At 45.6% G+C, this 20,429-nt stretch overlaps 1 protein-coding gene across 1 annotated transcript in view; it reads right to left on the bottom strand.

Annotated features, from left to right (window-relative positions):
• Cdc42bpb (CDC42 binding protein kinase beta) overlaps positions 1 to 20,429 on the bottom strand; it is a 105,278-nt gene that overhangs the window by 8,393 nt on the left and 76,456 nt on the right. Inside the window, exons 19-30 of the mRNA XM_020167364.2 lie at positions 19,309 to 19,457; positions 17,508 to 17,602; positions 13,066 to 13,145; positions 10,175 to 10,264; positions 9,750 to 9,827; positions 8,546 to 8,651; positions 7,145 to 7,281; positions 6,352 to 6,491; positions 4,975 to 5,056; positions 3,354 to 3,570; positions 3,035 to 3,097; positions 1,173 to 1,769 (exon numbers count right to left, since the gene is read on the bottom strand). Coding sequence (XP_020022953.1) covers positions 1,173 to 1,769; positions 3,035 to 3,097; positions 3,354 to 3,570; positions 4,975 to 5,056; positions 6,352 to 6,491; positions 7,145 to 7,281; positions 8,546 to 8,651; positions 9,750 to 9,827; positions 10,175 to 10,264; positions 13,066 to 13,145; positions 17,508 to 17,602; positions 19,309 to 19,457 — 1,834 coding nt within the window. The remainder of the gene's footprint in view (positions 1 to 1,172; positions 1,770 to 3,034; positions 3,098 to 3,353; positions 3,571 to 4,974; positions 5,057 to 6,351; positions 6,492 to 7,144; positions 7,282 to 8,545; positions 8,652 to 9,749; positions 9,828 to 10,174; positions 10,265 to 13,065; positions 13,146 to 17,507; positions 17,603 to 19,308; positions 19,458 to 20,429) is intronic.

Genomic DNA, 20,429 nt, shown 5'->3' with positions numbered 1-20,429 from the left:
TCCTGCTGGCCCTGCACCCTAGGCCTGCTACTCCAGCTGCCTGGACATGTGGGAGGGCGCCAGAATGGTGCAGCCCACTCTGCAGCCAGATGTCAGCCCCCACGTCCCTGGTCACACTGCCAGCTTGGCAGGGCCAGTAAAGAGGCAGCTCAGAAGTTTTAGTTTAGGTAATTAAGGAAAAGTATTACACTCTACCTTCCACCCCAGCACCCATAGCAGCTGTGTCAAAATTGGGTGTGCCTTGTAGGCTGCTGACAGCTGATTTCTTGAGATTCCAGATAGAGGCCTGCAAGGCCTAAGGCCCTTGAACACAACTGGGACCCTAGCGAGGTGGCTTGCATCTGTAATTCCAGATTTCAGAAGGCTCAGACTGGGAAGATCAAGGTTCTAGGCCAGCCTGTGCAAAAAGATAGCAAGACCCCCTTTCAACCAATAGCTGGGTGTGGTGGTGCCTAACATTCTATCTCAGCTATGTGGGTCACATAAACGGGAGGACTGTGGCCTGGGAAAAACCAGGGGCCCTCTTTGAAAAGTAACTAAAATAAGAAGGGCTGCGGAGCATGGTTCAAGTGGTAGAGCACCTGGCTAGCAATCACAGGGCCCTGAGTTCAACCCCCATTACCACAAAAAAAAAAAAAAAAAAAAGCCATTGAAAACCAAGCTGAGAGGTGCTCTCTGTTGAGCCCAGACACTAGAAGTGCCGGGCTTACCCAGCCTCTGCGACTTCCCACACAGAAAATCACTTATACCAAGCAAATTACGAACCCAACTGTGTGAAAACAGAATAGCTCCCACGCGCTTCAAAAAAAATCCTAGCCTACAAGAGACTGCACCTGAAAATCCTGGCCACCAAAAACCTCTGTTTACACTGTTGTGTAAGTTTATCTATTAATCTCTTTCCTTTTCAGGAGAGAGAAATTCCAGCTCCCTCTTCTATTCACTGTGCCCTTCTGCCCAGGGAGTCCACTGTTGTCCTCGGGGCTCTGGAGACCAGTGGAAGTGCTTGGAAGAGCAAGGCTCTGGGCACTTGCACCATGGAGGCGTGGGCCCCTCTCGTCCTGCTGTAACTTGGCTAGGGGACTGGGAGACAAACCAAAGCAAATAGAACACATGCCGACTGTCGATGTGAGAAGCAGCAACAGGGATATGGCAACAGAAAAACATATACATACTACAGGCGACAGGAGCCGCAGGCCACATGAGCTCCTGCATGCGTGACCTCCGGCCTTGAGGGTCCACGTACAGTCCCATGTGGCTGAAGCAAAGCAGGTACTCCTCGCTTTTGAGCTCCACAGCACAAAGGGCATCGAAAGACTGCTGTGAGAGGAACGCAAGCGAGGGGTCAGTGGGATTTACCAGGTCGAGAGACTGCCCGTCCCCCTGGATGCTCAACAGAGAGAACCCAGAAGGGTAGCCAACACAGAGCCTGTCCTGGAACACGGCCATCCACTGCACGTGCCCCGGAGCCACCATCTCACTGAGCTTTCTGTGGAAAGGCTTAGTTCTCTGTATCTCATAGCAGAGAATCAGTCGCTTCACTGCAACGAACAGGCAGGTAGATGAGCTCTTCCTCAGCGTCGCAGTCATTATGAGCTGGCAGCCTTTTGTTTCTGGAAGCTTGATATCAAAGTTGCCTTCTGCTCCATCAAAGGAAGACCACGGATAGAGGTGCACATGGTGGTTCCGGCCACAGAGAAGGACAATGATTTTCTCCTTGGGTGCAGGCTCAATCTGGTACACTTTCTTACAGTCGGCAGCGCGGACAATCACTATGGCGAGGAAAGCAATGGTGACAGTGCAAAGTCAGCGAGTCAGCTCAGCTCAGTGTTCCCTGCTAGATACCAGGTGGAAATGGCCCCCAGGTGCCCCCTCGGTGCCTTCCCATGAGGACATTCCCACCCAGCTGTCCTCCACCTCAGAGGCAGTGTTGTAACATGGATACACAGGCATCTTGTCCACCATCCTAACGCCCTGGCTAAGACCCGCCTCTGCCCACCACATTTGCACATCTGCCTGCAGTGTCATGGCTCCAGCTGCTTACTCCCAAGGCTCATATTCTAGCACCAAACATATCTTGAGTAGTGAGTGGTAAACAAATGTTATCTCCAGCCTCAAAAGACCCTACAATGAGCTCTTGGAAAGCATTTGCCTCTCACTGGGCCCCAACTTAGCCCCAGGACACTAGCTGCCTGAGGCTCCCCACCATGCAGGTCCTGGTCTGGAGTTCAAGGGACTGAGCAGCCCTTGGCTGCTATAGCTCCTCCAGGCTCTGGAGCCCTTGGGTAGCTCTAGCCTTTGGCTTTTCTGCTCTTAGGCCAGGGATATGAAGCAAGGATGGGCAGGTACACTTCTGCCTTCCTAGCTGGCAAGAGTGACATATCCAATGTGATGTAGAGGAACTAATCTCTATACAAAGCTTCAGCACACCAGGAACTGTGCAGGTCCTCCTGGGAAGCTCTGACCCCAACCCCACCTCACTCCTCACTCAATGGACCTAAAAAGGAACTCACCACCATGTCCCCAGGCTCATGATGCCATCAAGCCACCATGTCTGGGCACTCTACTGTGCCAAGGGACACTCAAGAAATAAGACAAAACACCTGCCGTATTTGGCAGAAATTATTTCTCTCTGCCACTTGCCTTTCCCTTTGTTTATAAAGTCCTCTGATTTAGAGACTTAATTTACATACCAGGCGAATTCTTTTGTTTTGCTTCATTTTTTAATTTTTTGGTGAGACTGGAGTTTGAGTTTGAGGCTTTGCACTTATAAAGCAGGCGCTCTACCGCTTAAGCCACACCTCCAGTCCATTTTGCTCTGGTTATTTTGGAGATAGGCTAGCAATCTTCCCTATCTAAGCCTCCCAAGTACTAGGAAGTTTTGTGGTGCTAAGGATGGAACAAGGCCTCATGCACTGCATCACTAAGCCACTCCCCAAGCGCCAGGTGAATTCCCTGCACGCACTGAAGGCCCTATGTTGGTCCTGTGCTTTACTGTAGCACCAAGTGGGACCTGAGCTGCAGCCTGCTCACTCACCATCTCGGGTGAGCTCTATGACGTAGAGCCCTTCTTCCAGGCCAACGGCAATCCTGTCTCCATCTGGGGGGAACAACATACATCATTTCATAAGTTGTCTGCTTCTTAAACACACGGAGAAACTATCTCCACATTCAGGATGGGATGACACAATTGCAGCCTTTTTTTTTTTAATATGTTGTGTAGTTTATTGCAAATTCGTTGTAGATATATACATATTTTATTTTATTCATATGTGTGCAGTTTTTCGTTTGACTTCTCAGACAGTGTTATAGAAACCTTTGAGATACTCTGCCTTTTCAGCCTGTCAGGGACATACCCACGATGGCAGCGGCGAGGACAGCCTTGATGAGCGGCAGTGTGCTATCATAGGCCTCCCGTGGGATGTGCACGACCTGGTTCCTCAGCCGGTTCTTGTGGAGGATGGCCTGGAGACCTTCCAGAATCCCCACCCACTTCCTCTTTTCATTCTCATTTTCTGTCAGGATGAGCAACGAGCTGGTCTTGGACGGTGCACCTAAGAGAGAGGACGTCACCTTCAGGAGAGAAAACAAAAGACAAACAGAGCCGTCAGGGAGCCAGGTCACAGCAGGCACCTGCCCTCAGAAAGCACTCGCTCTAGAGGTCACAGGTGGAGGGTTGTGTCATAGGTTCCAGGAGGCTCTCAGGGAAGTAAAAAGGAAAGGTGTGTAATTACAGGCACAGCTCTGGGAAATCCCTTCATGATCAGATTTCAAAACTATGGTGTAACTGCCCATTTCTCTCTCTTTTTTTCCAGAGGTATTGGAGTTTAAACTCAGAGACTTGTGCTTGAGTCATGCCCTAGCCCTTTTTGTTTTTATGTATTTTTCAAATAGGGTCTTGCATTTATGCATGGGGCCAGCCTGGACCTCTCTCCTCCTGTTTATGCTTCCTCCATAGCGGGGATGACAGGCATGTGTCACCATGCCCAGCTTCTTTATTGGTAGAATGAGGTCTCCAGAACATTTTGCCTGGACTGGCCTCAAACCACAATTCTCCTTATCTTTGCCTCTCAAGTAGCTAGGATTACAGTTGTGAGCTACTGTGCCTGCCTAAAATTGCTTTAATAATCTTATGATAATTAAAAAGTAGAGTCTTAGAACATGTTCACGGAAGACAGGGTCTCAATAAAATCCTGCTTCCTGTGAGCAATCACTAAGTGCTTATTAAGGGAGCTAAAAGCTTCAGTGGCTTCAAAATAATGGTCACTTTAAGCAAGTGATGGTGGCAATTTTCTGAATTGCATATGAGGCTATTTCTGATCAGAGATGTGATTTAGTACAAAATGACTCTCAGACTTAGTTCTGCCATCAACTAAAGTTTGTGTTTATAAAAAATCCCAGTGGAGGGGCAGTGCATGTCTTTCTCTGATCCACAATGCTTCCTAATGCCCCAGTGTCTAATGCTAACTCAAGGAGTGGGGGTTCCAACTCAAACACTGGGAAGCCAGGACTATTCATTGAAATGACTTCTTCCTGTCTCCATCAGCTAGTGAAGAGCAAATGATGGGAAGAGCAGCACTAGAACGGGATGGTTCTCATGGAATCCACTGTGCAGCTTCCTCTAGCACTGAGGCACCATGGCCAGATAAGGTGGAAAAGGCACTTCAGAATGGGTGAGAAGGGAGGGGTCAACTGAAGTTGGGAGGGTACCTAGAAAAGAAGCTGGTGTGCAGGTTCCCCAGAAGAGGGATACAGGCTGTGTTGTGTGTGTGGTTGCTGCTGAAGAGGGTCAAGGTATGACAGGAGGGACATGCATGAAGAACCTGGTGCAAGATGGGAAGGTGGACAAGGAAGTCATCCGGGACATCCACTCATATTTGCTTCAATGCAACAAAACATGCAGAACTGCTGCATTTTAACCATGTGATTAATAAAATGGTCTCTAAAAATTAGAAAACATATCAGAAAAACTCATACCCTAAATATACATGGGATGTCTCGGCGTGTTGCATGGATGACATCTGAGGCCAGGACTGAGCTCACCGAAAACTCTTCATCTCTGGCAAGAAAGAAACACTCAGAGCTCTGGGAAGATCACACAGGCTTTCCCTCATCCTTCAGATTCTGGTTGCAAGAAAAGGCAACCCCAGACTCCTGTCTGCTGCACAGGTGGCCCCTGGCTGCCTCCTGGACCAGGAGACACTGACACTGACCCTTACCAAAACAACGGACGACTTGAGGCTCTAACAGAAGTCTTGATGGTTGGGGATGGCTGAGAGAAAAATCCCATGCCTTGATTCACACTGCCATGTCACACTGGACTGTCCCCCAGTTACAAATTCCACATCAATCATTTGTCTTGCCCTTGGCACAATTCTCTTGTGAACAAGAGGAGCATAACATTGTGAGGTCAGTGTGGGAAAGCTAGCTCCACCTTCAGACAGTGTTCATGACTTGGGCTCATGCCAGGCTAGGGCACACTTGTGCAGCGAAGGACCATGCAAGCAGGTGCCCTTCAGGCTGGGGATGTGGGAAGGGCAGGCTCTGTGGAGGGATTCTGACCCAGCAGTGCTCTTGTGGCTGTCCTGAGAGTGCCTGCTGCAGCCCCAGCCCTAAGAACACAGGAGCCTGAGTTTCCAGGTCCAAGCCAGAGCAAGTGTCAACTGCTTATAAGGTCTGCCATTCCCATGAGGCACAGAGAAAGGATGATAGAACAGGCCCTCCTGTATGAGGAACTGACATGGGTGCAGCAGCAGCTCTGCGTGCCAGGGTCTACATGGAGTGTATCCTCTGATAACTGCCTAACCTTCCCAGCAGCCCTCCACATCAGCAATGGGGCTGCTATCCCCATTCTACAATTGGGGAGACTCAGGGCCAGAGGTGTTAGCTGTGAGAAAGTGGAGAGAAGGGCAGAGCCTCCATCTGCATGAGGTACCTGATGCCAGGACGGTGCTATCTGATGGGAAAAGAGCCATGTCATATGTGGCAGAGGTTATGGCCACACAGTTAAAGCCCTGGCTCACAGACAAGAGAACTTTCATGGTATCTGAAAGGCACAAATGACCACAGGCTACACAGTTTTTCTCTGGGGTAACTTCTGGTTGTTATTGGTTATGTATTTTTATGTGAAATGCCTATACGGCACATTTTTTAATGCAGAAATATCCAAAGCAGGAAAGTTACATCATGTATTTTAAATAACAACCAAGCTTTCATTAAATTTTGAAACAATACTTAAGGAGGTAAAGATAAAAATAACGTCAATGATTACCCAATTACCAAACTGCTTCTGGCTAAGGATAAATAAGCAGAACAAAAATTCATAGAACAAGGACAGTGACATACGAAACCTACCTCAGGTCCAAGACTTGGCTGGCCACAACACCAGGCTGGGTGGCCTTTCCTTCGGGCAGGTCGTACAGGAAGAGCTTGCAGTCACAGACCACTGCATAAGCCCTCTGCCACCCTTTTTTCACTCCCGTGGGCTTCGGAACCTACAGACACAGAGTGACCATGTTCCTTTGGGCCACAGAGCCCGTCAGAACATGTCTGGGTAGTTGACGTGTAGACCACCAGGTTATCTCAGACTCACTCTCAGTGTGCCACCAGTTGCCACAAGACTGTTCTGGTTCCCCAGGGACAATTTCCCTCAGCCCCCAATCAGACTGGTGGCCAAAGTTATATCTAAGCTTCCCTGGCCCAGAAAGCTTGGGATAGGATTGGGGAGGGTTGTGCCCATGGTAAGGAGAGGTAGGGGAAGTTGGGCAACCCAGCAAACAGCTGTGCTCCCCCAAACACACTGCATCTTAGATCCTGTGGCTGGACAGGTATGTGGAGACACTCTAAGCACAAGTGGTCCACAAACACCACTTAGCTTTGGAACCTGATTTCAATCCTACTGACCTGATGCCCAGCCCAGGAGGCAGGGAACATGGGAACCACCCAGGGGGGATCTCAGTGTTCTGTGGTGCTCAGGTCCTTGGCCATGCAAACAGTGCTGTGGTTGGTCTGACTGCCTCATTCCCAGAAGGGGTCACTTCATATAGCAAAAGGATTATTTTATGACTAGCTAGGGTGTGGTCATTGGTCACCACACCTCAAAGAGAGTGAGCCATGCTGGGCTGTGGCATGAAAGATGGCTTCCTACCTTGACATAACCTTTGTAGGCTGTCCCTATGCCTCTCTGTACATCCACGCCCAGAGGCCTCTTGAACTGCTCAGGAGGAATGGGGCACACCTGGGGAGCACTGTCTTTGCAGGACACATGGCAGGCAAATGCACACACTGGAAGAGAGAGAGAGCCCCACCTCACAATCTGTGGCCTATGAAGTCACCGCAGAGGCAGTGTAACAGTTGCCATGCCCCATCAAGGAAAGTCCTGGTGTCCAATATGGTAACAATACTCTGTGGAACACAGTTCCAACAAAGGCTGTGGGATCAGTTGTCCAAGCCCTTACAGTAGAGCCCTCAGGGAAGTGGGCTTGGAATAGGAGTGCATACGTGCACAGCTTGATTTACTGTTATCCTCTAGAGCCTTCCCTCGTTCCACACAGGCCAGTCTCCAAATCTTCCCAGAATCACCTGCTGTCAGTCACCAGGCAATGGTTGCAATGCAGGGGGCTTGGCACCTAATCAAAAGGCTTATGATAAATAACAAAACAAGAACTAACAAAAGAAATGGTTTCTTTGAAAAAAAAATAGAAAAGCTGTTATTGCACAGCACTTCTACCCTTTGCGCTCAGAGCAGCAAAGGTCTGGGCTCTGATGTAGGATGTGGCAGTGAGCCGAGTGCTCATCTAGGAAATGGGGCAGTTACCATCATATGAGTGAACGGGCTGAGCAAGGGAGACAAGAGCAGGTTGTCAAATCCCAACATGGGCCAAGAACACAAGACAATTTTCAAAATTTCAAAATAATAACTAAGTGGCTGGGCACAGTGGCTCAATCCTATAATCCTAGCTACTTGGGAGGTGAAAATCAGGAGGATCAAGGTTCCAGGTCAGCCTGGGCAAAAAGTTCTCAAGACCCCATCTCAACTAATAAAAGCTGGAAGCAGTGGTGCGTGCCTGTCATTCCAATGATGCAGTCTAGTTTGGCCCAGGCATGAAGTGAGACCCTTGAGTAAAAAAACAAGGCAAAAAGGGCTCATGTAATAGAGTGCCTGGTTAGCAAGCACAAGGCTGAGTTCAACCCCCAGTACAGCCAAAAAAAAAAAAAAATTCATAGCAAAAAGACAGTAACCAAGACATGGTTTGACAATCTGATAGTGAAGATTTTACAGTTTTCTTCCTTGTTTTTCCTGATTTCTATACTGACCATGGACATTGACTCTTGCAGTAATTCTCAGCAGATGACCTGGTGGTTTGCCCAGAGTACTCTCCAGTAGCAGCAGAGATCCAGGACTGCAACAAGCCTGCCCCCAAATAACCCACAGGTGTACCTCACTTTCAATGGTTAGCCTGTGTGAGAACTGTTGCCCAGACACTGATGCCCAAAGCAGCATGTGTAAAGTCACGTGGTGACCTCTGGCGTGACAGTCAACACTCACCCTCACAGGCATAGCCCTGTCGGATCAGTCCAACCATCAGGGAGGTGCAGTGGCTGCACTGGGTGGGGCTGGAGAAAGACTTGATGGTGAACTGGTGTGCTTTAGGCTGCAAGAGACATTAAGAATAGTCAGGTGGACCAGGAACTGGGGAGAGGTGGGCCAGTCTGCTTTTGACTGCTTCATAAACAACTTGGGTGTCATCTTAAAAAGCTGCAATGTGTTATTTCTCTTCTAGGAATGTGCTGCTCACTGGCCACGGGCCACGTCTGGGTTGGGCTGTCACCTATAGTGGCCCTTAGGTGAGTGACACATGCAAGAAATGTCCACAGAAGCCCTGTTCCTAATAGCAAAAGTCTGGGAAGACTCACTGTCCCCAGCCATGAAAACAGACACATTAGGATGCAACCGACAAGGACAGAAGTATGAGGCTAGCATGGGACAGTGTGTTCACAAAGCCTACCCACAGCAACAAAAGTGACAGACTGTTCAGGAAGACATACATGGCAAGACCATGTATGAAGGGGGAAGGGGACACTCTCCAGGAGGATGGAGGAGGTGGGCAGGGAGAGAGCCAGTAGAGCACCTGCCTAGCAAGCTTAAAACTCTTGAGTTCAAACTCCAGTGCAACCAACAACAATAAAAAAAGACAAAATACAAACAGGTACAGCTAAATGCTAAGCTTTCACTCAGAGACTGAACACAATTGGAAGACTTAGGTCTGCATTGATATTTATACACAAGAAAAGGGGACTGACCCCCAGGCAGGTATAGTAAACAAGGCAGAGCTGTATGCACAGAGTGCAAGGTTCTCCAGGATGGGCTTATGAGAAAGGCAAAATTTAAACTGCGCATTCTGTATAGTTCCATTTATGCTGGGGAAAAAATTCTTGCCCACAGACCACATGTTTCTTTAAGTGCAGACAGATAAATAACAATAAACGTGAAAGGAACTGGATGTATGAAAGGTTCCCACTGTAGATGGCACACAACTGGGGGTTGAGGGGTAGGGAAGGGAGACTGTACTCAGCTTCCAGTTGCAACACACTTGTGATGACTCAGGTCCTAGAATTCATGCTATTCTGAACACCCTCAACTCCAGAATACAAGGGCCCTACCATATACACAAAAGTAACACGTGTGCTTATTTACCCAAAGGTCATCTTGTAAAGCTCAGAAGGCACCTAGATTACAAGCAAGGCCTTACCTTTGGTCCAGCTAGGGCAAGGGCTTGAGTGGTGGGCAGTGGCACAGCAGGTGGCCTCTGTGGGGGTCGAGCCATGTCCTGGGAGACAAGTGCAGTAAGGTGAGCACCATCCTGTCTCAGCACTGAAACTTAGCTGTTAGGCCCCATCTGGTGTTATTTCTTTCTAGAATTTATTAATAATTAACTTTCTGCATTTTTAATTTACTGCATTGTTGAAACACCTGCCAAAGCCTTCCTCATCCAGCTGATGGGCTGACAGGATTATGAAGACAAGAGGTTGGACTAAGAGCCTGGGAGTGGCTCAGCAGTGACAGGTGGGTCAGCCTTGGAATCAGTGTGGCTACTGGTCAGCAAGGCAACATCTGTCATGTGGACATGGGGCAGATCACAGGCCCTCAGAGCACCCACAGGGCATACCACTTTACCTCTTGCTGGTCTGTGCTTGCAGCCACAGAAGTTGGTGGGGACACTTCTGGCTTTGGAGCCTGTGTTTCCTGATCGCTAGTTGAGCTGGTCTGTGTAAAGAAAAAGACAAGGTTCTTTACTTGAGGAGCACATTCTGTCAAGGACTAGGGTCCCCTGTATCCCAGTCACCCCAGGTCTCATAATGACCCCCAGTCTACTCATAACTGTCCTACTTTTCCTGAGGACTACTGTCCTTGGCACTGTAAGGCTACAGTGGTGAGTGCATAAGTAGGTGGAGTCTGGCAAGCCACCAGTTATCACCAAAGTGAGGCATCATCTGACTGCTCCCTGTGTGAGCTCCTACCACCCACTCTTCTGTCGCCTTCTCTCCCCTGGCCATTTAAAGGTAGAAATTGGGGAATATTAATCCTTTGACTTAGTTACAAGTAATTCTATCTGGAATTGGCAGCCTTCAGACCAAATAGTCAAGTGCTTCTTACCCTTGTTTCTAACATCCATAGAGGTCTGTGGCCTATGAGCAAGTGTGTACTTCTCTGAACACAGTGTTTTACTCTAGGAACTTAGGAGCTCCAAAGGCACCCCACAACCATCCAGCTGATATGAAGCTGCACTCCAAACCACTAGCAGCTACTTCTTGTAACTAGCACTCCATTATCTCAGGCTATTGCTATACACACAGCCCTCAACAATCCTGAGAACGGGTGCCAGCATCAGCACAGGAAGCAGCATTCTAAACCCAAGAGTGCTGAGGAGGGTGCAGAGAGCAGTTTACCATTGTGCTTTGATTCTGTATCAGAATCCCAAAGGCCCAAATCAGGTGAGCACCTTCCCACAGCTGCAATTAATCAGGCTGCTATGTAAGGAGCCACATTCAGACGGGAAGGCAAAAACACAACTGTATACTGCAAAGTATTTGAATTTGTAATCAAATTTTCTAGGGGCAGAATGGGTCAATTAGATAATTATCAAAACTAGAAAATGTAAGCCAAACATTCCCCACAAATAAGGAATGTTAAATGAATTAGCGATCTGGTAACTGAGAAGAAAACGGAGTCATTTAACGTTAGTCATGTAATATCCCATTAGTTTCTTTAGTTGGTTAATTAATCAAACAGATTCAATTTGAGGAATTTAGGGTGCTGCTTGCTGACAGGGCCAGGGGAGGCAGCACCGCAGCTGCTTACTTCCTCCAAAAAGGCCACCAGAGAGGATGCAGATGAAGAGAGAGGGAGTTCATGGTGTGACAGACAGGAGGAACAAAACCATCATTTCCCACCCAGTAAATCCTGGTAAGAAAACACAATAAGGCGACCACCACTTGAGCCACTCTGCCAGCCCGCAACTAGTCTTTTGAATCTTTACCTCTTCCTCACCCTGATGAGGTCTGGCACCACAGTGACCAGAAAGGGGTATTGCAGCAAATCCATTGAAGAATGAGAGGGCAAATATGGTTAAATATATTTGCTTCTTAAAAACTGAGGACTTGGGGGAAAGGACAAAGATTGCCAATTTGATCAAACCCAAATTTTTCCGATGGGTGAACAACAGGCATGTGCCCAAAATGGCTCATGAGCCAACTCCTGTAAGAAAGCTACTGCTAGACAGATGCCCACTAGGTTACCTGCTGGCCACTCCCTTTTACAGTGGGCCCATTCCAGAAGACACCACCTCACCCTAATAGTGAAACTATGTCAGAAAAGTGCACATCTCTGATGTAGAATTCATGACAAAATGTCCAACCGACATGTAATCAAGAGGAAACATGGGACAGAGTGTAGGACATTCTGCAATGTCATAAGGGTAGAGGGCAGGAGATCTGTTCTAGATCAAGGGAGCCCTGAGGACTAGCTGCCACCCATGACCTCTGGTAGATCCTGAACTAGGAGGAACCACAGCTGTCCAGGACTCTGCCTGGACCACAAGGATCAAACACATATATGGAACTTCAGCACTGGTGCAAAATGCCCTATGGTGACATTGCAGTCCACGGGAGAACACCCTTGACTTCAGGAAAGAAATGCTGGGATATCCTGGGGTCACAGATGCCTACAAGTCACTCGGATAGCTCAGGAAGAATAAATATGTGTATATGGGATTTAGAGAGGGGAGAGAAGGAGAGAGAAGGGAAGGGAGAGAGAGAGGGAGGGAGAGAGAGAGAGAGAGAGAGAGAGAGAGATAGCAAGAGCACAAATGTAGCAAAATGCCAGGTGTACACTCTCATAATACTGTATTTTCCACTTTCTTATAGGATCAGAATTCTCTAAATAAAAAGCTGGAAACCCAAAAAGGGCACCTCATTGAAGCTTCATTAATGACATCATTTGCTTTCATTGTTCCATTTGCTTCAAATGACTGCTAGAGTAAGTCTATGTTATTGTTTCAGGGAGGGAATGAACATCTTGCCTCCTGGAATGCTATAGGAAGTTGCATCTGTGGAGGGAGGAAGTGGGACTCATTCTGTGGGGGGGTCAGCTTACAAGCTCACTGGTCACTAAGGCCAGGTCTTAGCACCATTTTCCACCAGTCACTGGGACAGAACAATATATCCATGTGAAAGTCACAGAAATGGCTTTATTATTTTTATTTTTTAAATTGCCCAAAATACTCACTACACAGCCAGAGGCCAGTGTAGACTTCTTTTCTGAAGGCATTGAGCACTTTCTTCATCAAACACTTAGTATGAGCATTAGAAAGTTCTGTTGTGAGCAGTTCAAATACCTTTAAGTGTCTCTAACCTCACAAAATAACATTCCAGGTCAATTATGTGGCCAGCACAGTTTTGAGAGGAACAGCAAGTTTTAATGCACTGGTATCTTTGTGGCTTCACTGGTAGATCATTTCTAAATTATATAAATTCATTTATCACTATGAAAAAAAAGTAATTACTCACTCTAAATGTTAGGTCATGTGCAAGAGGTGCAGTGTTGAAATACTCAAAGATGGAATCTTGGAAATCTGGAAGTTTGAGCCCTGCAAGAGAAAGAGAATAGTTCAGGTAAAAATTTTAAAGAGACTGATTTTATTGTTAAATATCAAGACTTGTGGTCCAGACTTCAGTTCTTCTGAAAGAAATTGATAAGCTTGGCTGGGAGTAGCAGCTCATACCTATAGTCCTAGCCTCTCGGGAGGTGGAGATTAGGGAAGATGGTGGCTCAAGGGCAGATGGGGCAAAAAGTTCACAAGACCACATCTCAACCAATAAAAGCTGGGTACAGTGGTACACTTCTGTTATTCCAGCTATACAGGAGGCATAAATAGGAAGATGGAGGTCTAGGCTGCCCCAGGCATAAATGTGAGACACTATTTGAAAAATACAGCAATAAGAGATGGGGGTATGGCTTAAGTGGTATTAAAGTACCTGCTTGGCAAGCACAAGGCCCAAAGTTCAAGCACCAGTGTGGCAAAAACACAACACAACAAAACAAAACACATGACAAGTGTGATGTAACCCCAGGGAGACCTTTCCCAGGATGAGAAAGAGAATCAGCATGGTTGCCTGTAAGAAAACTCAAGAAAGACTCTCTAGAAAAACTAGGAACGAGGAGGCAGGTGGGCTGGGAGGGTGGAGGAGTGACGCTACAACAACAGAACCATGGAAGCACTGTGATTAGAACCAAGTAGTTTTTGACAATGAACAATGGAATAGGACAGAGAATTCAGAAACAGAACAGTGCCACAGGGACTTCATATGACCAGAGCCACAAATGGAATCAGAAGGGAAACGAGCTTAAGGTGAGAGATTTAACTGGGCAGACTCCTCAGATTGTGGATCAGAATGAATTCCAAATGGACCAACCATTTTTTATTTTAAAAAAGTGAAACTAAGCTAGGCACAGTGGTGTATACCTGTAATACCAACAACTCAAGAGGCTGAGGAAAGAGGGTAGAGTGGGCTGGTGGAGTAGCTCAAGTGGTAGAGGGATCTGCCTAGCCAGCGTGAGGCCCTGAGTTCAAGCCCCAGTACTGCTAGAAGTAAAAATTTTTTTTTCCTTTTTATTATTCATATGTGCATACAAGGCTTGGGTCATTTCTCCCCCCTGCCCCCACCCCCTCCCTTACCACCCACTCCTCTCCCTCCCTCTCCCCCACCTCAATACCCAGCAGAGACTATTTTACCCTTATTTCTAATTTTGTTGTAGAGAGAGTATAAGCAATAATAGGAAGGAACAAGGGGTTTTGCTGGTTGAGATAAGGATAGCTATACAGGGCATTGACTCACATTGATTTCCTGTGCGTGGGTGTTACCTTCTAGGTTAATTCTTGAACTAACCTTTTCTCTAGTACCTGTTCCACTTTTCCTATTGTCCTCAGTTGCTTTTAAGGTATCTGCTTTAGTTTCTCTGCGTTGAGGGCAACAAATGCTAGCTAATTTTTTAGGTGTCTTACCTATCCTCACCCCTCCCTTGTGTGCTCTTGCTTTATCATGTGCTCATAGTCCAATCCCCTTGTTATGTTTACCCTTGATCTAATGTCCACATATGAGGGAGAACATACGATTTTTGGTCTTTTGGGCCAGGCTAACCTCACTCAGAATGATGTTCTCCAATTTCATCCATTTACCAGCGAATGATAACATGTCGTTCTTCTTCATGGCTGCATAGAATTCCATTGTGTATAGATACCACATTTTCTTAATCCATTCGTCAGTGGTGGGGCATCTTGGCTGTTTCCATAACTTGGCTATTATGAATAGTGCCACAATAAACATGGGTGTGCAGGTGCCTCTGGAGTAACCTGTGTCACAGTCTTTTGGGTATATCCCCAAGAGTGGTATTGCTGGATCAAATGGTAGATTGATGTCTAGCTTTTTAAGTAGCCTCCAAATTTTTTTCCAGAGTGGTTGTACTAGTCTACATTCCCACCAACAGTGTAAGAGGGTTCCTTTTTCCCCACATCCTCGCCAACACCTGTTGGTGGTGGTGTTGCTGATGATGGCTATTCTAACAGGTGAGGTGGAACCTTAGCATGGTTTTAATTTGCATTTCCTTTATTGCTAGAAGATGGTGAGCATTTTTTCATGTGTTTTCTGGCCATTTGAATTTCTTCTTTTGAGAAAGTTCTGTTTAGTTCACTTGCCCATTTCTTTATTGGTTCATTAGTTTTGGGAGAATTTAGTTTTTTAAGTTCCCTATATATTCTGGTTATCAGTCCTTTGTCTGATGTATAGCTGGCAAATATTTTCTCCCACTCTGTGGGTGTTCTCTTCAGTTTAGAGACCATTTCTTTTGATGAACAGAAGTTTTTTAGTTTTATGAGGTCCCATTTATCTATGCTATCTCTTAGTTGCTGTGCTGCTGGGGTTTCATTGAGAAAGTTCTTACCTATACCTACTAACTCCAGAGTATTTCCTACTCTTTCCTGTATCAACTTAAGAGTTTGTGGTCTGATATTAAGATCCTTGATCCATTTTGAGTTAATCTTGGTATAGGGTGATATACATGGATCTAGTTTCAGTTTTTTGCAGACTGCTAACCAGTTTTCCCAGCAGTTTTTGTTGAAAAGGCTCCTATTTCTCCATCGTATATTTTTAGCTCCTTTGTCAAAGATAAGTTGGTTATAGTTGTGTGGCTTCATATCTGGGTCCTCTGTTCTGTTCCACTGGTCTTCATGTCTGTTTTTGTGCCAGTACCATGCTGTTTTTATTCTTATTGCTTTGTAATATAGTTTGAAGTCAGGTATTGTGATACCTCCTGCATTGTTCTTTTGACTGAGTATTGCCTTGGCTATTCGTGGCCTCTTGTGTTTCCATATAAATTTAACAGTAGATTTTTCAATCTCTTTAATGAATGTCATTGGACTTTTGATGGGAATTGCATTAAACATGTAGATTACTTTTGGGAGTATTGACATTTTTACTATGTTGATGCTACCAATCCATGAGCATGGGAGATCTCTCCACTCAGAAGTAAAAATTAAAAAAAAAAAAGCAAGAATGAAAGAGGATAGAGAGAGAAGGGGGGGAAGAGAGGGAAAAGGAGAAAAAGGGACAGAGGTAGGGAGGGGCGAGAGAGAGACCCTACAAGCATATTAGGGGAACAAAAGCCCACTTATGATCCCTTGAACAGCTAGGAATCAGGAATGGTTCTGTAACTATGACTTAAGACAGGCAAGGCTGATTAAAAATTGACCAACAAAAACAGAAAAAGTCTTTCTGAGCCAGGGTTGTAGCTCAGTGGTAGAGTGCTTGCTAGTATGCACAAGGCCCTGGATTCTATTCCCAAAATTGCAAAAAAAGAAAAATATTTTTTTTAGAAAAAAAAAAAAAAAAATATATATATATATATAAGCAAAGTCAAAGTAGGAAAAATACCTGCAACTTAACATCACAAACAGAAGGCTTTTACTGTCAGTATATATAAAAAGTTCCTAAGACTTAAGACTAATAATCTGAATTCTAAAACATGGGTAAAGAATGTAAATTGAATTTACAGTAGATGCTATTTCTCGCATACTCGGGGTGGCAAAAATCCCAAAGTATGAAGCTGACTCTCAGCATGGGCTGTGGTACAGAGATCCCTGATAATCCATCAGTCGTTGACCTGGCAGCTCCACTTCTAGAACTCTACCCCAAAAATACACTGACAAAAATATAAAATATTGGTTGGGGGTATGGTTCAAGTGGTAGAACACTACAAGGCCCTAATTTCAAATCCCAGTACTTAAAAAAAAAAAAAGCAAATCACACACTTTTGTTTTAGTTTTTTGAGGGTCTCACTACGTAGAATAGGCTGGCCTCTGCCTCCCAATCCTCCTGCCTTTGCCTCCTGAGTGCTAGTATTATAAGTATATGCCACTATAACCAGCTGTTTGATTTTGTTTCCTTGAGATGGGCTGGCCTCATGTCATGATCTTCCTGCCTCACTTCCAGGACCACCTCCTGAGTGCTGGAATTACAGGTGTGTACCTTCATGCCTGGCTCACTGCAGCACTTTCTAGGAGCAGGAAATAGCCCCGCACCATCCACAAAGGTTGGCACAACCCAGAGCAGGGCAGAGCACAGACGTGAAAGAGCTTCCCAGGGTGTGGCCTAGTGACTTCCCCAGCATAGAATAGCACAGAGCATGCTGCTTTTGTGTGACCTGGGGACACAAATGCATAACTATACATATGTATTTGCTTTGTTTCCAGGATAAAACAAAGGAAGAATAAACCAAAAAACAGTGGTTACATTGGGGAAGGTATCTGTATTGTTTCAAAATTTTGACCTTGGAATTATGTAAGTACTTTACATAACTGAAAAAAAAAAAAACCTATTAACTCTAAAAGAAAACAAAGCCACTTATTAGAAAAGGCTGATATGTAAATAATTCAAGTATTTGTGATTTAACTTACCAGTATCTGTTCTAAATTTTTCTTCCATCTTTTTCTTCAGAATTTCCATTTCTTCTAACAATTCTCTGTTTTTGGCTTCGGAATCCTTTAGTTTGCTGAAATAGAAGGTGAAGTGGTTGTAAGTGCACTGCAACAAGGCCATGTCTACATGGATCAGGGCATGCCAGGCACAATGGCGGGGCTTTCCCTCTGGCTCCTGAGAATGGCCAAAGCATGGCAGGGTTCAGGGAACCCTTTCTACTCAACACAAATGTTTCTAACTGTGAACATTCAAATGTGGCTTTAAAAGTCCTGAGTCAGAAAGGTGTATCTCATGAATCCCTAGGTGTGCTTCTGACACTCCAAATCTTACTTCCAGATGAGTCCTCTGTCCCCTGCGGACATACAGCCCAGATCCCTCAGCTGTCAGAACCCTAAAAGCCACACTGGAACATTGGGCTGCACCAGGAGCACCACTACTGCCCAGTGCGAGGGCCCTGTGAGCTTCGTGCTTTTGTGGAGGGGCCAGAGAGAGCCAGGCCGCCATAGGTAACATCTGGCCAGGAGGTCAGATGCACCTCCACACATCTGCACCTGGGTCTCATCATCTGTAAAGAAGGATAACAAGAGCACCTGCCTCACGGTGGGTCACATAACTGAACAGAACACAGTTCTTAGAGCAGTTCCTGTCACAAAGGAAGCAAATTTAGATGGCAGCTACTACTAATATTTTTAGCCCCTAACTGATATGATTTGGGACTCTGAATCCTGTCAGTGACCTGTCACCCCTTCATGGCAGAAGAGGCACAATTTCTATGGAACTGCAGTTCAAGACCATGTTTTGAGCCTATGAAACAGCCCCTGCAAACAGCAGAACCGGCAATTATGTGTCACTTGCCATGTAAAAGTGGTCTTCTTGTAACTGCTTCAAGCTGGAGAAAAATCCTAACAGGCACACCATCTTCAATCTCTATTTTAATATATTATTAGCTTTAGCTTAGAAAGACAAGTTCTGAGCTGACAAACAGAATGGCAGCCAGAGGTACCTGTCAGATACTTCTCATGACTGGTGGCCATGAATCTCACCACCAGCAAAGGAGAGACAAGCATCCACCTTGCACACAAGGAAAGAGCCACCAATCGCTCAGCCCCCACATGCCCTCATTCTTTTTCTTTTTTTGGGGGAAAGGGGGCAGTTCTAGGGTTTGAACTCAGGGCCTCACACTAGTTAGGCAAACCCTCTACCATTTGAGTCATGCCCCAAGTCCTTTTTTGCTTTAATTATTTTTCAGATAGGGTCTTGCACGTTTTCCCTTGGGCTGGCCTCTGATTGTGATCTTCCTATCACTGTGATCCTCCTACCTACACTTTCCATGTAGCTGGGATTATGAGGGTGCACTACTATGCCTGGCTCTTTTCTTTCTTTTTTTTTTTTGAGATAGAGTCTCATTATATAGCCCAGGGTGGCCTTGAACTCATGATCCTCCTGCCTCTACCTCCCAAATTCTGGGACTACATGCATATGCCACCATGCCTGGGTCAACATTATTTCTTAAGAACGTTAAGCACTCCCCACAGGTGAGACCACTCGTATATTCCTTCAACCCAATCCTTATAAAGAACCTACTAAGTGCTGGAACCTTTACTTTCCTTCGAGCTCTTCCAAGTCACCTTGACTTCCTGCCCTCATGTGGTCCTGCAGACAGCAAGCTCCATTGTGCCAATTTCTCACACGGGGAAAACAAGGGCTTGAAAGTTCGGTGTATGCCCAAGGTCACATGGCCCCAGTTTCTCCTGAGGAGTAGACCACAGGACAAAATACCTTTCAAAGGAGAGGTTTGTGTCTTTGACCTTCCTCAGCTCCTCCTGAACAAGCTGTTTGGCGCGAATCTCCGCCTCAAGAGCAGACTGCAACTCCAGCCGTGCAGACATGTCCAGCTTCTGACTACGGCGAACTTTCCAAAGTGGATCCTTTTGACATTGGTTAAAATATTCAAAATACATTTTAAATTATTTATTTGTTAAATAAAATGAATGCAAACAAGTAATTCATCTCTTCTCTACTCTTAAACCTTTACTATGTTTAGTGATAACCCTCAGATATCGTCAAGGTCCATGAGATCTGCATTTAGTTTGATGTTTTGTAACTTTTATTTTTTTATTAGTTTTCTAAAAATCAGAGTATTTTTTTGAGACCAGGTCTTACTATGTATCACAGGCTGGCCTCAAACTCAGGACCCTCCTGCCCTAGCCTTTCAAGTGCTGGGATTACAGGCCTATCCTACCACACCTATTTAAATTTTTAAGTAAGAATAAACCTGATTCTGTGGTACAATTTCTGTGTGGATCCACTGGACGCTTTCATAAACCTCCACTATACTACGGTAACATCAACTGTATCCCGTAACTGGAAACATTTTCCTCCTTCGTATCCTAGGGATTATTATCATTACTCATTCCTACCTAAGACTAAAGTGATAAAAACAAAATGCTGGGGTTGGCATGATGGAATGGTCTGGAAAGAGGGAAGGAAAGTGAAGCAAACTAGCTTGATGATTCCATTCTTTTGCTTTCTTATTGATCCATCCAAAGTACTGCACCTCTAAGAGACATAAAAGAAATCTAGAAATACCATCCCAAGGGTTTTTGTTTAAAGCTTTCACTTGAGAGTTTTTCATTTCCCACCCACAGTAGAGAGAAGAAAACTGACAAAAGGAAGATGTTTCACAAGTGCCAATCAGGACTGGATGAGGAGGGAGAGACGTACGTTGAACTCCTCACTAGATGCTACTGATGATGATAAAACAACTGTACAAGAAAATCTCAGTGAGTTCTCACTCAGCTACACACTGGATGTATTTCAAGAACTGATGGGCAAACAATATACTTCTCTTAGGGAAAAAAGGGAAAAAAATTCTCATTCAGTGGGCCCTTCAATATGAA

The sequence above is a fragment of the Castor canadensis genome, chromosome 3 (genome assembly GCF_047511655.1).
Source record: "Castor canadensis chromosome 3, mCasCan1.hap1v2, whole genome shotgun sequence".
In the NCBI taxonomy this organism is placed as follows: domain Eukaryota; kingdom Metazoa; phylum Chordata; class Mammalia; order Rodentia; family Castoridae; genus Castor; species Castor canadensis.
Note: the sequence above shows the minus strand (reverse complement) of the source record. Positions and strands in the feature narration are given on the sequence as shown.